The sequence below is a fragment of the Bombyx mandarina genome, chromosome 22, assembly GCF_030267445.1.
Source record: "Bombyx mandarina strain Sakado chromosome 22, ASM3026744v2".
In the NCBI taxonomy this organism is placed as follows: Eukaryota; Metazoa; Arthropoda; class Insecta; order Lepidoptera; family Bombycidae; genus Bombyx; species Bombyx mandarina.
Window position 1 is genome coordinate 2771946 of NC_143228.1, and position 24113 is coordinate 2796058.

The following is a 24113-nucleotide window of genomic DNA, read 5'->3' on the forward strand; positions in this document are numbered from 1 at the left end:
TGATGCAGAATTTTAGAAAACCTCATTCATGTCAGTCATGAGGTGAGTCAGAGTCATTAGGTTGTCATGATGCTGGGTTGAAAAATTAAACTAACAGCATTTATAGGTATGTATTACACGTGGCCCGACAAAATGAGAACTTGGAAAAAATAATAGTTGTAGGTCACGTGGAAGGAAAGAGAAGTCGAGGAAGATTGCCAACCAGGTGGACGGACATTATCAAGGAGGCCACAAACACCAGCGTCCCGGACGCCATTAAGCAGGCCGAATGCAGGCAACATTGGAGGAAGCTGGTGCAAAAACTGGACCAAGGTGGTCACGACCCTCAGTAATAAGGAAACGACAAAGAAGAAGAAGAAGAATTACTCTCAACGCGTCTAACGAAGTTTCATTTCAAAAATTAAGAAGTTTATCCGACGGAGCTCAGCCTGCTCATTTAGAAAGAATCTTTAATGCGGTATTTTTAAAACACGCATTTAACAAGTCTTATTACTTGCACAGTAAGTTAGAGGAGTCTGCGTACCTTCCAGCCCCGGTAGCTGGTCCGCTTGAGCGCGTCGAGGTCCGGCAGGGACAGCACGGGCTGCGGCAGGAACAGCCGGTGCACGAACTCCGCGCCGGGCTGCAGGATATTCGGCGCCGGCCCGATCGGACACAGCAGGGACATCACTATCTTCTCCCTGCGACAGGTATCGTGCAATTTATTTTCCTACCTATGCTGATAGCCTTGAGAGACTATTTCAGCTTCTACTTGACGTGTAGGTGAGCTCTCAACCCAAGAGTGTTGCTAACACTGGTCGTAGCAAGAGCAGTGCTTCGCAGAATCTACCACTGGATCGGAAACTACCCACTGCGAAGATCCGATGAAAAATTCAGTGTGCTGTGTCTATGGGTTAATTTACTCGTCGAGCCCTTCGTCACAAGCGACGGGTTCGGCGAGGTCGGTGACCGGTGCTTGAGGTACCTAAAAGCAAAGTTAATGGTTGGGGAGGATCCGTAATGACGTGTTTAGGGTAGACCGTGCAATCAATCTTGCTTAGATGTGTGGACGAGCTCACAGCCCACCTAGTATTAAGTGGTTACTGGAGCCCATAGACATCTACGACGTAAACGTGCGCCACCCACCTCGAGATATAAGTTCTAAGGTCTCAAGGATAGTTAAAACGGCTGCTCCACCCTTCAAACCGAAACGCATTACTGATTCACGGCAGCAATAGGCAAGGTGGTGGTACCTACCCGCGCGGACTCTCAAGAGGTCCTACCACCTGTAAAAAATCTATAAGGCTCTATCGAAGCTACTGTTTTATATTAGCAGAGTTCTACCTGAAGGGATCGATGGGCGGGTTCGTGACCTGCGCGAATAGCTGCTTGAAGTACTCGTAGGGCAGCGGCTGGAAGCGGGACAGGCACGCCAGCGGAGCGTCGTTGCCCATGCTGCCGAGGGCTTCCTTCCTGTCGACATCACCGTTACTGCTTAGTAGTTTGTCTTTATTGCATCAACGGGTGAACGTGCTGTATCGCCAGTCGCTTTGAGACATGAGATCTGTCACAATTGTAGAATATCTTTATAAATTGTTGACCTTTTCCAGTTGTTAGTTCCGAGTTCCCTTCACATTGTGAATGAATCACAATTACAAACGTAACGACAAATTATTATCACAATTTTCTCCCATAAATTCGTTTTCAGTTCATTTCTTGTTTGTTTTTAATAAAGAAATAAAGATTCGTAAATTATTAATAAAAGGTAATATATTTATCGTTTTCAGTTCATTTCTTGTTTGTTTTTAATAAAGAAATAAAGATTCGTAAATTATTAATAAAAGGTAATATATGGGCGGCCGGTCAAAAAATCATAACTTAAATTGGCCCATTGATTAAAAAGGTTGCTCACCCCTGCTCTAACACATAAGTATGTATGTATGTATGTATGCGATAATTCATTTATCTGGAATATTTAACCGTAAAAACTTAGTAAAACTTAGTAATAGTTGTGTAATCACGAGAATCCAGTCAAACGAATAATATTAAATAGAATAGATGAAACACTTGAATTCGATATATATTATTAATGAAATTACTGTTTTTTTCCTCGTTTTATTTCAATTCAATAGAATTTTAACTCTGGATAGCTCCGACATAAGGTCTAAAGTATCGTGCACAACTCTCGTCTACTAACTTGTTCTGTATCATTGGAAGCAGCAGCATGTGGATTGACTCGATGGTGTAACCGAAGAGGCCGAGTCTTTTGTCAGAAAGGCCCGAAATGGGTCGAGAATCGCCGTTGGAAACCGTAGAACCGTTCTCGGCTGGACTCAATGATTTATATATGTCCTCCATTGTGATCTGCAAAGAAGAGTATTTCATTGTGTGACGCTGAGGGGTCGTGGCCTAGACAACAAGACGATCAGTGCACTCGGGCGATGCGACCGTGCCGGGGTTCAGATCGCTGGTATCTAGTATTTTATTTAACGAATGAAGTACTTGGGAAATGTTCTTTTTCTTCACCTTATCCGACTAGGTGGGGTCGACACAGCTAATTTTTCTCTTCCACTCTCATCTCGCCTATTTCTGCCGTAAAGCAGTAATGCGTTTCAGTTTGAAGGGTGGGAAAGCCGTTGTAACTATACTGAGACCTTAGAAATTATATCTCAAGGTGAGTGGCGGCATTTATGTTGTAGATGTCTATGGGCTTCAGTAACCACTTAACACCGGGTGGGCTGTGAGTTCGCCAACACATCTAAGCAAAAAAAATATCAGCCTTAATCTCAACACTCACTCCTCTCTCTCTCTTTCATATCGTCATTCACACATTCCATCTATGTCTTTTTCGATCGACCTCTTCCTCCTCTACCTTGCTACCTTGATAAAAGAATAGCATAGTGTAATAAAAGGTTGCGTAGTAATAGCGGGAGCGTGTATTATAAGCCCGCACGGGTAGTTACAAATATGCTGCCCGTTTTTACCACGAAACAGTCGTGAGTTCGAAGAGTAGGAGAGTTGTTATACGAAACGTCATGTCTCTGGACTCCAGTAATTACTTAGGACTAGATGGGCCCCGAAAAGTTCTTCAGTGGCGACCGCGTACCGGAAGACGTAAGCGTGGCTAAGCCTCGCCACAAAGATCTTTGTGGCGAGGCTTGGGGGAAGTCTATGTCCAGCAGTGGACGTCTGTGGGCTGATAGAATAAATGGGCTGTAAGCTCGATCACCTAATTTAAGCTCGGATCGGCTACCGAGCGTGCCCACACTACGCCCGTTCAGACCACGGAACTAACTTAAAAAACTGCACGATATAAAAGCTAAGCATCCCAGCTACAATACTCAACAAAAAGGTCGTTTTCATTCCAATTCTTCTGAATCAAGGTCACACACTAAAAACTTACGAAAAACTACGCACATTTACAAAACAAATTCATTATGTATGATATACATATAAGCCTCGAATCTTCATGCTAGGAGAATTTTAGCTGTACGTATGCTCCCTAAACAGAGACTGGTCACAATCAATGTTATGGGCGACGATTACAAAGTTTTGTGGCTCAGATGCCGACCGAACTGTAACCTGATTTGTAACCACATTCAATTTTCAACTTTAAATACACCATCTTACGCTAGAAATTGTTACAAAACACGTGGTATGTTTAGGGAGGGAGTTTAGGCACTTCGTACTTGCATTACTAATGAATTAACAATCAACATGCATTATGATATTTCATATCGTCTTGGTTAGCTTTGTGAGACAAAATTTAGTGAGTGACCAATACACATTCACAAGTTTTTGAAACAGGAAAGATTTCATCACAAACAAACAGACTAAATATAAAAATAATGTTTTGCAGGTCATTAATAACCGCATCTAAAGATCACATCGTCATTTTTGTAAATGATATATGCATGCGTTCAACCATACTTTCACGAGAAAACAAGGCAAAGTGACTCGTGAATAATTACTAAAAGTACTTAGTCATATGGACATACAAGTTTTAAATGAATATCGATACAAGATTTAAACAAATATTGTGATTTAAGATTTAAATGAATATAATTTTTCTGTTTGTCTTTATTATCACAAATCAGAATGGTTCTGTCGGCCTAATTTTCATAATTTCGGCAAACGAAATAATTCGAAGCAGCATATAGGAAATATATGAACAGTTTTGTTTCAGAGTATAATAATTAATACAATCGGAATGATCTACGAATTCTACAAACACAAACAAAAAATAGTCTATCTACTAGAGCGAAGCCGGGACGTGTCAGCTTGTGTTTTAAAGCGATTAAAACTTTTCACTTTATACAACTAAACTCACCATCTGATTTTATATTTTTATTCCCAACACCGGATGCAATATGCGAAATGAAATACAAAATACACATAGTTTAGTATAAAAAAAGGACAATAGTTATAGTGAAATCCACTAATCACAATGACATATACAGACAGACAGACAGACAGTAAACATATAAGAATATAGATATAGAATAAACACACAATTCGGGCTTAATCTGAAATCTCTAAATGAAACTTATTAAGGTAAAAAAAATGCATTTATTAATTAATTGTATTGACATTGACACGAAAAATTAGTAATTGCATTTAATTATACATATCGAGGGGGGAAAGTCAATATTGTCTTAATTACTACTATATATATATATATATATATATATATGTGTACATACTACACTTACTACAATGCACCCTTTTTTTTCCCTACCTAATCTAGTGACCTCAAATGGTCATGGCTAGATTATCCGAGCGAATACGTGAGCTTACGGGGTCTAGCCTGACGACGTTGCTAACACTAGCCCTAGCAAGAGCAGTGCTTCGCTGAATCTACCCACTAAATGACCGTATAAAATGAATCACCTTATCTCTCAGCCACTCAGAGTGCGGTCGGCTCCTCGCTATTTCCATCTTCAACTCGACATCTTGAATCATTCTTTTCTGAACCGTGTCCACGAGCAGCATCCGACCCGGCTTCAGACGACTCTGAGGATCACACAAATCATTATTTTATCATTACAGAACCGACTCAAAAACTTCAAGTACCTATTTTTGTTTTCCTACCTATGCTGATAGCCTTGAGAGGCTATTTCAGTTTCACCCTAACGTGTTTAGGTGAGCTCACGGGGCCCAAACCAGTGTGTTGTTAACACTGACCCTAGCAAGAGCAGTGCTTTGCAGAATCTACCACCGGATCGAAAACGCGACCCACTGAGAAGATCCGGCGAAAAACTCAGTGGGTTGTGTCTATGGGTTAATTCGCTCGTCGAGCCCTTCGTCGCAAGCGACGGGTTCGACGAGGACGGTGACCGGTGCTTGAGGTACCTAAAAGCACCGTTAATGGATCGGGAGGATCCGTAATGACGTGCTTTGGGCTACGTCGACTGTTTACCATTCGGTCTACAGGATCGGGTAAGTACCTATTGTGTATCATAATTGTACTACAGAAATGTTGTCAGCAAAAACACAATTCAAGATGTGAACGGCTATTTGGTTGAAGCGAAATTTTTGTACCCATTACAGGAGAGCCATTTTATGTTTAAAATTTAGAAAAATATCATACTTAACACAAAGAATTCTTTAGCTATTTGAATGGAGTAAATTTAATTGAAATTCAATTTAAAACTGTTGATGCTAATACCAAATAAAACGCACCTTTAATTACAAAGATAAATGTCACGTCTTAAGCGACTTCGCGTAAAACGTATTCCTAGTCGTATCGTAAGTCCATAGAACGAGAAAGATCATAATCGAACAACTAGCTTAAGATTTGGTTGCGACCCTGGCATTGTTGATGACCATGGGCGACAGTGACCACTCGCCATCGAGTGGACCGTATAATAATTTTCCTACAAAGGTAGTAAACTAACTGCCACTACATTTGTATAAAAAATCCCAAGATACATTGGACGTGGAAAAAAATAACAAAATGGCGTATAATTTGTAATGATTCATTACCTTGAGTACGACCTTCTCAGGCTCGACGTCGTACACTCCGACTTCGGAGGCCATGACCAGTATGTTCTCGCTGGTCACGTAGAAACGAGACGGCCGCAGACCGTTCCTGTCCAGTATGGCACCTGGATACGGAAATATCATCTTTAATAACACTTTTCTTATTTTATTGCTTATTGCCCCCGGCCCAATTCTTTATTCGTGAACATTTATCAAATACATAATATGTATCTTATTAGAAAAATTGGTACCAGCCTGCGGGATTCGAACACCGGCGCAGACACATCGCTCGATACGAAATTTACCCAAAGTCTTATCATTTAGACCACGACGACTACATATCTGTGGGACTTTCTGGCGGGAACGCGAGGAGTGAATTGTGTGATTTATTTTATTTTGTCTATTTGGTGTTTCTTCAGGTTTAAATGTGTAATAACGGTGGTTTATTTAGTGTTTAATATCTGTGAAAGTGCACAAATGTGGGAAAATGAAACAAAGCCGCTATACGTAACTTCTCGGAAATCTCCAAAAAGTGCACTGAAAAAATCTCAGTAAATGATCACCATTTTACTAAGATTATATTTCATCCCATATCATCTCATTTCATTTCATTTTATTTCACTCCATTATATTCATTTTTCATAAAAATAAGAATATAAATTAAATAAGACATGGCTTAAAGGTCTTAGTTACCGGGTTATTAAATCCCTTAAAAAAACGTATATGTGGCTTCGTTTGTTTGTTCGTATTATATTTGCAATTCGATCGGGGAATGTTCCATGTACAACAAGACATCAATTAGGCTCGGTACGAGCAGTAACACTCACAGGCCTCTACAGTACCGAGTAGATAAGAGGTTCTGAGTCTCAATTATCTACATATTAATACGTGAAGCAAAAACTTTTATGTTATTTGTTAATAGTGTAGTCTTGGCGAAATCTGTGATTATAGAAGTATAGTAGTTGACAATAGAACCATAATAATGTTTAAACTTATGATTTCAATTAATTATAGACGAATTTCGACTTTTTAAATATATTTTTTTAATGATTGAGAGATCTCCAGTAATCTCCTTTCCAGTTTTACCAGGGCAGGTGGTCGAGCCAGTTCAGCTCAGGAGGAGTGGAACTTTCTAACAGCTACTCGAGCGCCTCCAAAGGAGACCTAACGACTCAAGAGCAGCTGCTTCGCGAATGAATCTACTACCGGATCGGAATCGCGACCCGCTGTTAAGATCCGGCGAGAAATTTAGCGAGCTGATGCTTAGGTTAAGTTGCACGTCGCACTTTTTGCCGAATTCGACGAGTACGGTTACCGGGGTCCCTACTCCTAGGGTTATTGGATCTGATGGATCCGTAAGGACGTGTCTAGGGCGACGACGGTGACTGGCTCCTGCGTGATCAGGATTCGGGGAGTAGTCAGCGGCGGCAACGAATTTCGACTACTGGGGCTCCACTAGTATTTTTCATTAGAGGTCCCACCTCTAATGTCGAAACACAAAAATAAGCTGTAAACTTAATATCTATAAAGTCCATATGGTAGGAGACGTGGACACGTACCGATGTACCGGCCGTCCGTGAAGGAGACCAGGGCGGGTCCGTCCCACGGCTCCATGGCGGAGGAAGCCCACTGGTAGTAGTCGCGCTTGTCGGGGTGCATGGTGTGGTCGTTCTGCCACGCCTCGGGCACCATGGTCATTACGGCCTCGGGCAGCGACCTGCCGCCCGCCTGCGCCAGGAACTCCAGCACGCAGTCCGCCGACCCAGAGTCCGACAGGTTGGGCTCCACCACTGGATATAGCTTCTTCAAGTCTGCGGGCCAGTTGTTCCATTTTCTCAACAAATTACAATTGAAATTAGAGATGAAACGGATAGTGGTTTGGCCGAATACCGGATACCGAATATTCGGCAAGTACCGGATAGTTACTGGATATTCGTTTCATCTCTAATTGAAATAATATTTATTCGAGGTTGTCGTTCCTAAATCAGCTTAATAGTTAGTACACGTGAACTAAAGCGCTTCGTTGCTAAACGTAAAAGTATATTTACCGTCTCCAAATATGTCGCTCTTCATCACACCCTCGCGAGCTTTCATCAGATTGACGTTACCTCGTAACGTATTTATTTCTCCATTGTGGGCGAGAACTCTGAAATTTTATTAAACATTATAACTAATTCAATTAACATTTATTATTATCACATTCTTTAAATAAACTGATGGTAAATAAACTTTTACTGGTGGTAGGACCTCTTGTGAGTCCGCGAGGCTAGGTACCACCACCCTGCCTATTTACCGCCGTGAAGCATTAATGCATTTCGGTTTGAAGGGTGGGGCAGCCGTTGTTACTATACTTGAGATCTTAGAACTTATATCTCAAGGTGGGTGGCGCATTTACGTCGTAGACGTCTATGGGCTACAGTAACCACTTTTGCGGTAGGCAGCGGCTTGGCTCTGCCCCTGGCATTGCTGAAGTCCATGGGCGACGGTCCATGGGCGACGGTCCACTCATCATCAGGTGGGCCGTATGCTCGTCTACCTACAAGGGCAATAAAAGAAAAAAAACACCAGGTTGGCTGTGAGCTCGTCCACCCATCTAAGCAATAAAAAAAATATATTTGAATATATACGACTATATACACTTACGTACCTCAATGGGTGTGCTCTTTCCCAGCTCGGAAACGTATTCGTTGAGAATCTTGTGTGGACAAGCGCCAAATAGGTTGTGAACGCTGGATTGCTCAGATCCTTGAAGTACTCCTAAAGATAACCCCATTAATTAGAACAACATTCATTTTAATGAACAGTAATCTCTGTCGTTATTTCTTACCCATAGCTGATTGGAAGTGAGAAGTCCTTTGTACACGATAGTCCTGAGCGACAGGCTGCATATATAGAACCTGGCGCCCGGCACCACCAGCTCGTGACTTGCGCGTTTACGGAGCACGAATATCTGAAAGCACATTTACACCTCCACAACGTGCCGACGCGTACAAACACCAATATCTAAGGGATCGTTTTATTATATAATATGGACTGTTTAATTTACGTTCACGAAGATGCGGGCCCAAGGTCCGGCCGGCCGTCGCTCGACGCGCGATCTGAAAAAACACCTACAAGAGTTCTCTGCCCCCCTAACGAAGCGACGAGTTTGAATCCGCAATGGACGCGTTCGATTGCGGGTTCATACCCGTATTGAGCCCAATGTGCGGTTGGTCGCTCGCCGTGATCTCACCTGCCGCGACAGCTGGGTCTCGTCCTCGATATCGCCGGTAACAAACACTTGACGCATATACGGCTCCGAGTTACGAGCCACCTGACCTGAAAGCCAGCCAAAACAGGCTATTACTAACTTTACAGGGGCAACGGAAACATTATGGGCGCAAAAGACTAGTCATGAGTTTCAAAGTACTTATCTACAAGAAACGCGTGTACGTTTTTGTTGTTATATAAGCTGAGCGGTTTATTATAACGTTAAGTTTCGTATATGCACTTTTAAACATCAATCGCTAGCCAATAGAACAACATAACAAAAGCTGAATTTTTCGTTATTTTCTTTTTAAATATTCGACTTGACACACAACATTTCCATTATAATAATATTCTAGAGAATGTATTTTTCTAATTTGTATAGTGGGTAAAATTGTAGCGTATCAAGTCGTCGTCAAAAAATTTTCCTTCAATTTTGAAAGAAACCTCACACTTATATATCTATTTAAAACATTCTTCAACATAAACTAAATGAGACAGCAGTATTTTACAAGAACAACCCAATTTTTACATTTATAAATCAGCATTAAAATATTGAATTGTTTAAATGATACGACACGTAAAGCTCAGCATTATTACATTAATAAATGTACAAAACTGGGTGATGTATGTAAAATGGCTGGTAATGGTAAATGGAACAAACCATATGGTCAATCATGGCATGACCTCGCATCGGTGAGATATAACCCCACAGATTCTACTACGTGACCGACCTGTAAACGTAACGACACATATCGCAACACACTGCCCGAATTGTGAATAGCACACACGTGTAAAAACCATACGGACTCTATTGACAAAATTAAAAAAAAAAAACTTTCATACGTTTTGAAATTGAAACTCAAAGAGTTTATAGAAAATAACAACGTTTTATGGACCAATGTTGAACGAATTGACAACAAAATGAATCGTTTCTAAATTCCATATACGATTTAAAACTTAATCATGATTTAGTCAAAATATTTTATATATTTTTTTTAACAAATTGAAACTTTTTACTTACCGATGCTGCTGTTTTTTGTAGGAACGGTACGCCAGCACAGCACCTTAAGACCAAGACTCTCGGCTAGTACTAGAAACTTGGCTTCTATGTCCTGGTGATGCAGTTTGTCTAAGAAGAAGATCCCAGTCGCATATCGCCCGAAGGGGGGCAAATCGATCTGGTGACTGTCTCTGTTGAGCAACAAGAAGTTTTTATTTTAATTGACTTTATTTTATTATCTCAATCCTCAATCACTTCGTTATTTTTAAGCTAATGTTCTCGGAAAATACTTATTTTTTACAAAGTTCGAGGAAAGCCATGAATATTTAAAGATAGGATGGATAAACGAGCTACAATAAATTATGATGAAAACAAATTTTATGAATTTGTCTCAATAGGAAAAATTATAAAATTTTTAAAATACAGTGATTTTATTAAAATTAGTGGTCCCCCAGTAGTCGAAATTCGACTATAATAAATTGAACTTATAAGTTTGAATATTATTGTGGTTCTATTGTCAAAAGTTTACTCCTATAATCACAGATTTCGCCAAGAGTAGGTACTCTATAGACAAATAATATTAAAGACAAACAATATTAATCTATTCTCAATTTGACCGCAGACTTTAACAATAAATGAAAGAGTGCGCGCGCGTGTGTGTATGGGTGTATGTGTGTGTGTGTGTGTGTGCGTGTGTGTGTGTGTGCGTGTGTGTGTGTGTGTGTGAGTGTGAGTGTGTGTGTGTGAGTGTGTGTGTGTGAGTGTGTGTGTGTGTGTGTGTGTGTGTGTGTGTGTGTGTGTGTCAAATACACGGCAGAGTGTTTTTATTATAGATTTAACAATCTGCGCTCCTACTCTATGTTCTCTATAAGCGTGGCAAATTTCATACACCTCCGTCCGCGCAATCTTCGTAAAAAGGGGTACAACATTTTTGCTTCACGTATTAATATATAGATTAAAACAGCTTAACAATCTCTGTATTTTGTATCATGAATTTAAGAACGATAGAGTCAATAACAGCTAATGGAAGAACCTCTTTGAAGGATCAAAAGATAACTAATGTTTTTTTCGTGTTACAGAAAATAAGAAATAACAATCCGAAGATCGTGGGGTAAATGATAAATGGCCCAAAGGATAAAACAATATATTCATATCGAGCGATGCCTACCAGACAGGTACTAATTTTTCTTTGGAAAAATAATCATAAAATGACACCTGTCATTCGTTGTGCACTTATTGGTGGTAGGGCATAATGTCAAAGGTGGCGCAATTCACGTTAAGCTGTCCTAGGGGCTCGGGCAAACAATACTGGATCGTGAAGTCGTTCGACCATTTAATGTAATAAAACAGAGAAATTAGATGAAAATTTTAGTTTCAGTGTATATCTGCAAGTCAGATTGTCACCAAGTTCATTTAGTTAATTTCCACTTTTATTCAATTTATCATTCAACTTATTGCAGTACCTACATAAAAATAATCTTTGATCATTATACTGCATTGAATGCCAAGTAAGACCAATTTTCCAAATTACGTAATGCAATAATGTTTTATATGGGACTGTAAACTTATTATTACGGATAATTTAGTGCACATATAAGGTAGCTGTTGTCCGATAAATAAATAATTAGCTTCAACAATGACACGGGTGTATAGAATATTATAACATGATGTTGTGTAATAGTCTTTTAAGGACTTACAATTAAGATATTTGATATTTTACATCAACCGATACGACTAGTAGCTAGCATGTCTAGTTAAAACTTCTGATAATCCTAAGAAGTGCCTTACGTTCCCGTAGTAAGGTACTATATGAACTGGATCCAAATGTTTTACAATGTTTTAGCAGAATAAATCAAAAATAATCAGTTCAGTACTTTTTTCTCCTTTGTTTCTCAAGTGATTTGATTTGATTTGATCTGTTTAGTAGCTATTCACGAGCTTTGGCGTCATCAACAAAGAACTGTATTTTTTATCTTAACAGGAAAAAGAAAACAAAAGAGAAAAGTCATTGCAACATAAAATTAATCAAGTATGACTGACTATAGTCATTTTTATTACGACAGTTGGATGAAAAATTTAACAGTTTAATTTAGTTATTTTAAATTTAAAATATTTTTTGGATTCCGTATTTAAATAAAATACGTATTTACATAAAATGTCTTTTTTTGTTTTGAAAATGTCACTTAACTGTTCTCCTGACTTCGATAAAAAATAAAGCGACTGATCATACAAAATATAAAAACATATAATAAACATTTAACAAAAACGGTACATTATTACTTATGACCAAATATTTAAATTCACATTAGACTACTAATTAAATTGAGCATCAACTGTTGTTGATCGCCATAGTAATCCTATCAGTATGCGATCTTCTTTTTCTCCCCCTTATCCCACTAGGTGGGGTCGGCACAGCTAATTTTTCTTTTCTATCAGCCGTCATTTCAGCACAGAGAGGAGTGATTCTCTTTCATATCGTCATTCACACACTCCATCCGTCTTCTTTGGTGGACCTCTTCCCTCTCTACCTTGCACTACCATTTTCATACATCTCCTAGTCACATGCATCTTCTCTCTACGCATCACATGTCCATACCACGCTAACCGCTATCAATATGCGATAGTTTCACAAAAATCCGAAATTACAACTATCCCAATCGAAGGTAATAGCAGGCACCGTCTTTACGTAATCTTTAAAAGGTAATTAGTTATTTCTGAAAGGTCACTTTCACGACAATATCATCGTTATCGTGTCGTCTATTGTAAACATACACTGAGCACGTAACTATCACGAAGTTTGAACATGATACATACTGATAAATACACTATAATATGTATACTAGGTCAACGTCATAGCGAACGATCTAAAGTCTTACTTGTTATTTTATTTCTGTAATAATGATTTTTAGAGGTTATTTATACAGATAAATACATATACAGATACTATTATTATTTGTGTTGTACAAGTGTATTTATATTATAAGTGTATAAGTTGTATTTATTACATAAATATATTACTATTATTATTTGATTATTTGTGGTTACTAACAAATAGTAAATAGAGCATGTGCCTCCAAAGGATACATTTTTATTTTTTTATAGGGCTGTTATCCTATTACAGTACGTAAATAATTTATAACTTATTTTAAATATTATTACGATGTTTCTGGGTTCTAATCTGCTCAACTACATTAAAATCAATTAATAGATTTCAAGACATATTTCAGACCCTAAATCGTACAAAGACGTAAATCAAATTGGACCAAATATGACTAAATTCATCTAATTGATTTATTAAATAGAAACAGTATAACTTATATAGGGCCAAACACATTACGTTTTGTCTTTTGCGATTTGCCTTAAGATTGATTGACCACTAACAGAAATTTTCGTAAGCATTTTCATTTGAAATTTAAACTTGGGAAAAAAATCTAAACAGATTTCACCCTAAAAATTTCCCTTCAATCAAAACTACTGTATTGTAATAAGAATGTGTGTCATATATTTACAATGTGTAAAGGTCAAACGAGTACGCGGAATCTGCGCGCGCAGCTGTTACGTCACGAATCCAACGCGAGATATTGACCGAAATGAGCCCTGTCTGAAAACCTACAAAACCGTTTCCAACTAAACACACAGACACTGTGTCGATAAATTTTCCATTCGTAGTGCTTGAAAAACATTTTATATTTCATTGAAAAAAATATCATTCTTCTGAACATTAATTTATCCGTTGATAGGATTTTGGCGAATATATGGAATATATGGTATGGACGAGCTTATAGCCCACCTAATGGTGAGTGGTTACCATCGCTCATGGACGTCAGAAATCCCAAGAGCAGAGCGAAGCACTGCCTACAGTTTAATTCTCTCCACCAGCCGCGTTTGAAAAAGGAATGTTTTTTTTTTGCTTAGATGGGTGGACGAGCTCACAGCCCACCTGGTGTTAAGTGGTTACTGGAGCCCATAGACATCTACAACGCAAATGCGCCACCCACCTTGAGATATAAGTTCTAAGATCTCAGTATAGTTACAACGGCTGCCCTACCCTTCAAACCCAAACGCATTACTGCTTCACTTTAGAAATAGGTAAGGCGGTGGTACCTACTCGCGCGGACTCACAAGAGGTCCTACCACCAGTAAAAATGTATGCTCCTGGCGATTTTAAAGCAAGCTTTGTTCTGAAGTCACCTTTTCATTAAGAAGATGGATGTTTCTTTCATTTATAAGCACAAAAAGGCGTTACTACCAACAAGTTCTACAACCGATTCTCAAGATATTATTATGAAATACAGGGAAAGAACAGATAGGAAATTAAGGCGAGGGAGAACGGAGAAGTAATAATAGTGGTAAACTGAGTTGATTCGCATACCTACGCGTCCCATCTAGGTAATTCAATAACGGAGATTATCTTATTAAATTCTCTCACTTCGAATATCGGGACGGCGTCTGCAAAGGGTGGAATTGACACTGTGTCTTCTGAGATAGCTACAGGAAAAGCGCTCAACCATGACTGACAAGGGATTACCTTAATAAGATTATTCTTAAGTGCTAAAACTTCGACCGTTTAACAGCAAAATCATTAATTCGTCTAGTACCGAACTGTAATATGTACTTAGTATACATTTAGTATTTTCAATTGAAAATAGTGGAGTAGAATATTAAATAGATAAGTTTATGTAATATGTGTAACTTTTAATTCAAGAAGATTTTTATGTTTAAATTTTGAAGATGTTTATATTTACGGCAAAATATTTTGTTAGATTATATTGATGGTGCGTATATTCGTTTTGTTTGTTTGTTTGTTAATATCTAGATTGATATAATAAAGTTGCCACCATTATCTTCTTGTTCTGCGCCATGGAACAAATTTTCATGCGTTTATCACTAAGAGAAAGAGCGATAAAACGAGGAAGATTTGAGTATTCAATTTGTAAACATTATGGACAAGTTTGCTCAATACAAACAAACTGATTTCGTATGCTTACATACTGTACGCCTACGTACTAAACGTTTTTTTCCACAGGAGAAAATCGCCGGATCCCCACCCGCGCGGCAGATGGGGTATGTGGGAGTTGAACCTCGGGCCAGAGGCCAGTCGGGGCTATTGAGACGGCGGGACAGGGTTGACGCAGAGCATATTACGTCCATCCCGCCGACGTACTAAACGTTGGCCAAATTTCAAGAGAAAGATATCCTAAGTCACGTGATCGAATCTATGATTGATAATCTAATATTGTATACGACAAAAATTCATATTAAATCAATTTAAAGTAATTTTTTCACGACATTCTGACGATTTTGGTAGGCAGCGGCTTGGCTCTGCCCCTGGCATTGCTGAAGTCCATGGGCGACGGTAACCACTCACCATCAGGTGGACCGTATGCTTCTCTGCCTACAAAGGCAATAAATAAAAAAAAAAGATTCGACAGGTACAAGTTTAAATTTAAAAAAAAAGTATGTGATAACAACAAGAGCAGATCTTCGTAGAATCTACCACGGGGTTGCAATCGTGATCCACTCAGAAGATCCGGCGAGAAACTCAGTGGGCTGTGTCTATGGGTTAGTTTGCTCGTTGAACTCTTCGTCGTAATCGACAAGTTCGACGAGGACGCTGACCGACGTGGTGCTTGAAGAGCTTAAAAATACCGATAGTGGATCCTGGGGATTCCTCAAGACATGTTTCGGGTGACGGTATTGCTTTGCCCCGTCGTCTGGATCGGATATGACTTCGCTGCCTAACAAAAGAAAGGATCTTAGCTAGTCCAATAAAAGCAACACTAAGAGGTAACGTAGTGAACCTTTATAGGATTTTGCAGTCAAATAACAAACTGCGGTATTTCTATTATTTATATCAGGCCGTGCACATGTATGATGGCAATTTCTAAAATCAAGGGATATCAACGTTACTCTTAAAATTCAAATTCCATATTGAAAAATCATTATATTCTGTATTATCCACGTATACGACCCACACGCCGGGGTACATGGCGTGATCTATGTATTGTATACCATGACGGCAGACGACGGTCGGTGAAACGGTATGCAACAACTGGCCCCACGCCAGACACTCGGCCAAATCTGGATATTTACAATTAGTACGGCCGGTGAACTTAACTTCTCGATTTTCTTAAGTCCATTACAAACGCGGTAATCGTTGCCAGACTCGTTAACTAGTTGAAACACTGTCAAGCGATTGTCGATTCTCATTAAATTACCATATTTTACTGAAAATAACATTTAGAAACAGAGCTTATCGAATTGTTAAGTCGGTATAGGCACTTCGATTTAACTATGCTAACAAAATCTAATACATATTTTTTTCCTACCTTTTTTTTTTGTCAGGAGGAAATCGCCGGACTTCCGCCCTCCACTAGGGATAGAGGGCGGAGCATGTCAGAGTCGAACTGACTAAAACCTCCTGTCGCTCAACAACCAACGTCCAAACCTCGCATGAGACAGAACTCATGAAGAGGCAAAGGGAGGAAAGTGGAGCGTTTAGTGCGGAGCACATCTCTCCCATCACTCTCCCCCTCGGGACGCCGGACTGGCGATCGTCGGCGCCACGACCACCAGCCCTCTCGGTCGGCAGGCTATCCGAAGTCCGCCTAGATGGCGCCGGTTAGAGTGAGCTATCTTACGGAATACCCCGCTGGACCAGAACCAGCGTGGGTCGAGGATAGCCGGCCTTCCATCACCCGGATGCTCTTGCGTAAAACGCGTGCAGAGCAGCTTGCACATCGTCTTCTTAGGCCCCCTCGCCGGTCCCCAGACCGACATGTGAGGGGGCCCGAAACACGTAGGAGGGCCAGGGCTTGGGCGAGATCCGCCTCCCTGGCCCCCGCTCGACGTCGGCGGGATTGTGCGTCTCTCACGCGCCCCGCCGCCTCCTTCTGCGAGATGGTGCACTCGCAGAAGTCGAGCATCGCCTTCCACGACTCGTCGTCGCCGAGCATCGATGCCACAACACTCGGCAACGACGAGTCGTTTCCTATTTTTGCGACGAGGACACGGCGTCACCCCTCTCATGCGGGGCAGGCAACGAGCGTGTGCTCCGCCGTGTCCAAGTCGCAACCACAATGGGCTCACAAACCCTAGCAAGAGCAATGCTTCGCAGAATCTAATACCGGATCGGAAACGCGACACACTGAGAAGATCCGGCGAGAAACTCAGTGGGCTATGTCTATGGGTTAATTTACTCGTCGAGCCTTTCGTCGCAAGCGACGGGTTCGGCGAGGACGGTGATCGGTGCTTGAGGTACCTAAAAGTACCGTTAATAGATCGGGAGGATCCGTAACAACGTGTTTAGGGCGACGTCGACTGTTTACCATTGGGTCCACCGGATCGGGTATGATACATCTATTGAAAAGTTTGGTGACCAACTATTTTCTTTAATTCTTTCACGTTTCAACACTCATAATTTCCAGTTATTACAGAAGTCGAAACAGATTAAACAAAAACGATAAAGGCTTCGTTCTTCGCAAATCGATATTAGGCCTGAGGATGAAAATAATTCTAAGAGCACCATACCAAATCTCTATATTTGTTGATTCTAGTACTGAAGTATGTATGTCAGAGTAATCATTCATTTATTAATTTAGATAGAAATTAATAAAAGTTCTAGATTGCCTTAGTGTTGCGGGCCAATTTCGCCCAAGTACGCCGGTGATACCAGTAATAGCAGAAAGACCAGGTTTCTGTATTGAAGATCACTGGATACGAATTTCATATAATTACTGCAAAAGCATTTGTATCGGAATCTATTATCAATGGTAACGATGTACGTACAGCTGTACCTACTCGAACAGTTGTAAAAATAAAAACAAATGACGTAATACAAGATCAATCCTCGGGCAGAATCAGATGCAAACAAATCGTAACCGCAGGTTATCGGTGAATGTCGACAGACAAACGGCGGACGCCGACCGACCCACATCACGACGTGACAGCTTACAATAAATACAGATTTATGGAAACAATAGCTCATCAACATAATAAGTATGCGAGAAACAAACATTCCAAATTAAGGTGTTAAAAATTGTCATTTAGAGTAAGATGTTTGAATTTGGAAAATTGAACTGTATTTTTTTTTATAACTAAAGCTGCTGGCATTTAATGTGATGCATTCTATTTTTGGTCTCATTCTAAGGAATTCGTTTCTGAATATTTTTAATGATAGAGGATAGTAAAGTTTGCCGAAAGTAAACTGAAAAACTCCGAGTACATAATAATATGATGTTTATTAATTAGATTTATTTATATGTAAATTTTATCTTGAATCGAGTCTTCATAACGTGGCGGGAATTTTCCCTTCAGCATTCCAATTCAATCCAGCCCCACAAAATGTCAACACTCAGATTTTGGCACGAGTTTCAGCGAGGAAAAGGTTGAAGTTCAATTTCCGTTTAAAAACAAACGTTTTTAAACAAATAAATATTAATATTATACTCTACAAATCTACTATACAATTGAGATGTTATATTATATTCAAGAAATAGAATAATGCTGTTATCTTAAGATGATCTAATGTGACCAACTGCTGCCTTCTTACATTGTTAAGGGAAAAAATTAAACTTTTCAAAATATTTGAAAATAAAAAGGTGAGTATAAGCATTTATTTGCAACTAGCATGTTAGACGTTGCCCTGCTCTGAAAGTAATATAAAAAAACCTACAAAAAAATTGCAGCGCCACCTGGCGGGTTCAATTCTAAATCAGAACCATCTGGGGGACCCATAAAAAGCATAAGATATATTATATATTAAAATCAGGTGCTCAGTGTAAAAACGCACGTATAGAAAAATTACATATACGAGTATGTATATGCATATTCTTTCCGAATCAAGAAGAACGTGAAACATTCAGTTATCATTTTTGTTTAAAAAGCATTTCATAGATAATATATCGTACATAAATCCCGACTATATTATAATTATTATTATAATTCGCGTCCTAAATATAATATCTACTTTAATCTTCTCTTGGCACACTATGAATACCTTTGTTGTGAGTCATTACTCAGTATCTATAAGACCCATTTTACAGAACAGAAGTTTGCTAAGACTTATATTATTATTTGCAACCTTTAGCTATTATCTGAGTGATTACTGATGGTAACGAGTATTGTAAGCCTGCACGGATAGGTATCACTGTATTGCCTATTTTTGACGCGAATCAGTCATTCGAACCGGTTTGAAGAGTTTGATATTACAGAATCCAATTGAGATTTCGACAATCGCTCGGCATTAACCTCTTGCCACCAGACATACCTTTTGCCCGTCCACCCATCTCCGTAATAAATAATAAAACTTCCACACTAATGCGTGTTTTATTTGCCATAACAACAATTCCATTCTACGACTATATAGTCGGACTCTGAAACTCTCGAACATTACAAAACTATTGCCAAAATTATCTGGCGCCTTCGTATGAATGTTTGAAAAATGATGTAACTAAAATACATTACCTGAAACGTTTGCTGAACTACGCAGTGTTCTCAATGGATTTTTGTGTATAGCTTAGTAGTTAGATTGGTTAGCAACAGCTTCTAGTGGGTATTTGAAATAGCTAAGATGTGACTTGAGGAAAAGTTCTCGGTTGGACCTTTAACGGGTCATTGGGAGCTGTACTAGCCCACAGGGATAATTCTACCATTCTGCCAGCTTGAAGACTAAGGCAGTTCAATTGGAGATCAAACCTGAAGTTGGGCAATAGGATTTTGTAATAGTTTGCCTGAACTTCTAGTGCTATAAAACGAAAAGCTCCATAGCTTATGTCGTATTAGTGATCAGGAAATAGAAATATAAGTTACAATGTAATTAGAACCTCTCAAACATAACCAAGACGTAACCATCATCACTAAGTCGAAGCTTTTCTTTGGAAAACTATTGTTGATTTAAAAATAGTTTTAATCGACAACAACAAGACTTACGTATAAACTTTATTTATTTACTTCGTGTCTTTGAACACCCACACATATTTTACAATAGAGTTCAGTTTTCCTTACATCGCTTTCCCACAAATCTTTTACGAAAACAATGACCTCATTTTTCGTTCGAGAACATACGGTTAGTTAATACACAAACATTGTTAGGATGTAAAGTCTTGTGATAAAATACCCAAATATCTAATTCGGCATAGCGCCTTCGCATTGTGTGACACATATATTACTTTGTAGTCTATTTCTATTTCATCGCACGTAACAATTACCGCCTATTTCAGCCGTAAAGCAGCAATGCGTTTCGGTTTGAAGAGTGTGGTAACCGTTGTAACTATACTGAGACCTTAGAACTCATATCTCAAGGTGAGTGGTGACATAAACGTTGTATATGTCTGTGGGCTCCGGTAACCACTTAACACCAGGTGGGCTATGAGTTCGTCTACACATGTAAACAATACAAAAAAAAACAAATTCTTTACATATAACTTACAAGGTGCAAGAAGCAATACATTAAACATAATTATATGAATGAATTAAATAAACAAATTATATGAGATTGCAAACGGAGAAGTAAAGAGTCCAGAAATCTCGAAGTACCAGTAATTTGGGACACATTAGTCCACCCAAAGAAGTCGTGCATGTTGTGATTGTCTTAACAATGTGAATGTAAATAAATGTAATCTAATAGTATATGTTATTATATTCAACACGCTTAATTAGAAATTCAATTATGAATACAGATGGACGATAAGGAAAATAGAAAGCATAGTATGAATGAAAATCGTCAGTTTACGTAAAAAACTAAATCATAAAATACACAAGACATTTCATGTGACTTATTACAATTCAATACCTCAGTTCCAAAGAACAATCCAAAAGTCTATAAAATGCAATCTGAGCATTTACAAACATGTTTATATATTTAAGAAACGACGGCTCGTTGGTCGAGTGGTTGCTGAACTTGACTGCTATACCACAGGGTCGAACTCAGTCGGATCAGTTTCGTTTTGTGTAAGACAATTTCACTGACATCTCAATCTTTATTTTTATTAGTTCTAAGGTACGTGTACACGGTACCGCCTAGTCTATTCCTGACCTGATGATAACCAGCCTAGACGCGAACCACGCGAACAGGATGAAATTAAAAGAATTACATTTTTGAATATGTACCGTACCGCAGTACCCGAAAATGTTAGGTATCTTTAGGCTGGTACGAGTAATGCCGATTTATCGATACGATATCTAAATAAGTGGAACAACTCTTGAATGTTCTGGAACGTTGCAGACATAATCAAAATGAAATAAAAGCGTGGCGTAGATGACACGGAGACAGTTATATTTGAAGCGGATAGACTAACGGATCACCTCAAAGATCAAAAGCAAAAAGTGAATTGCGATGGTGAATAATACCTTGAAATCGAATGAAATCGAATTTTATTTGTTATTTCAGTGACGAGTTTTTTATTTATCCTGAGTCCCAGCTCGTAATCGTATTAACAGATTTTATCTAATCATTTCGAGTGGCCGAGGCGTTTCCTGCAAAACACTGTTGTCTTCTTTGTTTTTACTATTATCAGTCTAATTGATAAGTCGAGTAACGATAGTAGTTTTAAGAGATTATTAATTTAAACAACTCACTGTCTGTCTGCGACCATTCATTAAAAAATCAACTTCACTAGTATAATACAAATTCCTAAGATTCTTGATTGTGAGGATTTCGAGTACTTTCATTACTTACTTTATGTTTAGGATTTTTTTTAAAAACTGATATTAACAATGGATTGCTGCAAATCGAGGTTATTGTCTATACTTTTCTGACTTAATAATTTAGCATTATTAATTAATCAATTGAATGTGGGCACAGTATCAACAAATTAGATTAGAGCCGTCGCGTACAAATAATGAACATGATAAACTTCCGCTTCCTAGTTTTGTATTGGAATACCAATTTTTATATAATATGATGAAATATAAATTTAATTTTTTTTTGTAAACATATATATGAATGTAAATAACTATTACAAATGCTAGATAACGTTAAAAATCAACAAAGGCCAATGGTAGGGCACGTAATTTTACAACTAAGATCGATGCTAGTTTACTGGAAAAGTTTAATTTTAAATTGCATTTCGTGCAAGATATAACTGTTTTACTCAAACCTCTTCACTAATGTTATTAATAAGGGACATCCCTATTAATCAGTAATCGAAGTGTAACATTTAAAAGATAAAATCACACGTTTTATTATTGAATGACAAGTAGGTTTACGATACAAACATCACGCTAAGAAATTTCGTACGAATTATTTATTTTCTCATTTTTTTTTTTGCTGAATTCACGCAAACAATACGTGCTACGTCGAACTTTTGTTGAAAATAAATGCAAATATGGTTGATAAGCGGATTCCCCACGAGGCGAGCACATGGCGAACGGAACGAGTTACGTGTTTGCGAATTTTATTGAAATTTTATCAATTCATCGCAATCGAAAAGGTTATTGACACGGCTACAAAAAACAAAACAAGTTTTTTAACAGTGTTTTTCTGTTGTTATGTTATGCACCTCACACTTAGTCATATATCAATTCTTATAAACACACAATATACTTTTTTATTTCTTAAGTTTAACTCATTGTTGCTATAAACATACTTATTTCCTTATGTTACTAAATCATATGTATATTGTTTATCTTACATCAAATCTTTAAAGTTAATATGCTTTCTTCTCACATTAGTAATGTCCTGTTTACTACATCATTTACTAATTGTGTTGTTTTGAGATCCTAAATATGTTTACCAACAAGGTTCATAGTCTGAATAACTTAGTTACTAATTGTTTATTAAATACTATTCGTGTATATATTCTTGTTCTCCTTGAAACTCAAGAGTTCGATATCATCCTAACTGTGTCCGAGTAACAACTATGCGTAACGATCTCTAAATACGTCTGAAAAGGAATGTTAGGATTTTTAAAGATTCAGATTGCTTTGTCAATGTTCTCTTCGATGTCAATTTTCAAACGATTTTTGGGCAGGAATGATTGACTTATCATAAAATAATTTCAATGTGCATTATTGGCCGTTGGAAGTGATGGAGCAATCGCATCTCGCAAATACGCTAAGAACAGAAAAGAAATTACAATGTTTTTTTTTTAATTCATTTCCCGTAAATTGGTAGAGGCCATACCCAGCGGTGGGCTAATGCTATCATTCGCCAAAAAACAAGAACAGATCCGGTTTACAAGTGGCAAAGCTCAGAGATAAGCTATTAAAGTGAACTTTAGCAGATAACTTGGATTACATGTGGAAAAAAATATGGATTAACAGCGTTTGAATTTTTATCTATTACTTTTAACTAAAAGATGAAACTTTGTATCAAAGTTGGTGATAAAAACATATGATGGATGATTTGACGATTAAATTGTGGTAGTCCAACCTCAAGTTTGCGATATGGACTAAATCGGGCACTTTGCCTATTAGTATAAGGGTGCTTTTTTAATAACAATATCTTGTTTGCTTTGCGAAATATTACAGCTGATTTCACTTAATTCAAATCATCTAAACTGTCGTCCTGTAGTATACCAGCGCCACTGTAACCTGTCTGTCTAGAACATTATTCGATGCTTTTTTTGTGAAAACTTTCAGAGTCGCGCGCCTATTTTTTTTTTATTGTTTAGATGAGTGGACGAGCTCACAGCCCACCTGGTGTTAAGTGGTTACTGGAAACCCATAGACATCTACAACGTAAATGCGCCACCCACCTTGAGATTAAGTTCAAGATTAAGGTCTCAAGTATAGTTATAGCGGCTGCCCCACTCTTCAAACCGAAACGCATAACTGCTTCACGGCGCAGAAATAGGCAGGGTGGTGGTACCTACCCGCGCGGAGTCACAAGAGGTCCTACTACCAGTATAAAATAATAAAATACCAGTATAAAGTATAGTCATACATCGACTCGCTCCTCCAT

General features: G+C 38.5%; 1 protein-coding gene across 2 annotated transcripts in view; it reads right to left on the reverse strand.

The window, feature by feature from the left end:
* The window catches only part of Gogat (glutamate synthase), an 80291-nt gene that overhangs the window by 28978 nt on the left and 27200 nt on the right, over positions 1–24113 (reverse strand). The window contains exons 4-15 of one of the 2 annotated variants that reach the window (XM_089736705.1): positions 10232–10401; positions 9194–9279; positions 9008–9059; positions 8789–8911; positions 8609–8718; positions 8010–8107; positions 7521–7772; positions 5965–6086; positions 4870–4992; positions 2177–2343; positions 1324–1452; positions 524–680 (exon numbers count right to left, since the gene is read on the reverse strand). In XM_089736705.1, the coding sequence (XP_089592831.1) occupies positions 524–680; positions 1324–1452; positions 2177–2343; positions 4870–4992; positions 5965–6086; positions 7521–7772; positions 8010–8055 (996 nt within the window). In that variant the 5' untranslated portion in view covers positions 8056–8107; positions 8609–8718; positions 8789–8911; ... (1 more) ...; positions 9194–9279; positions 10232–10401. The remainder of the gene's footprint in view (positions 1–523; positions 681–1323; positions 1453–2176; positions 2344–4869; positions 4993–5964; positions 6087–7520; positions 7773–8009; positions 8108–8608; positions 8719–8788; positions 8912–9007; positions 9060–9193; positions 9280–10231; positions 10402–24113) is intronic. The other variant, XM_089736704.1, reaches the window with a different exon arrangement.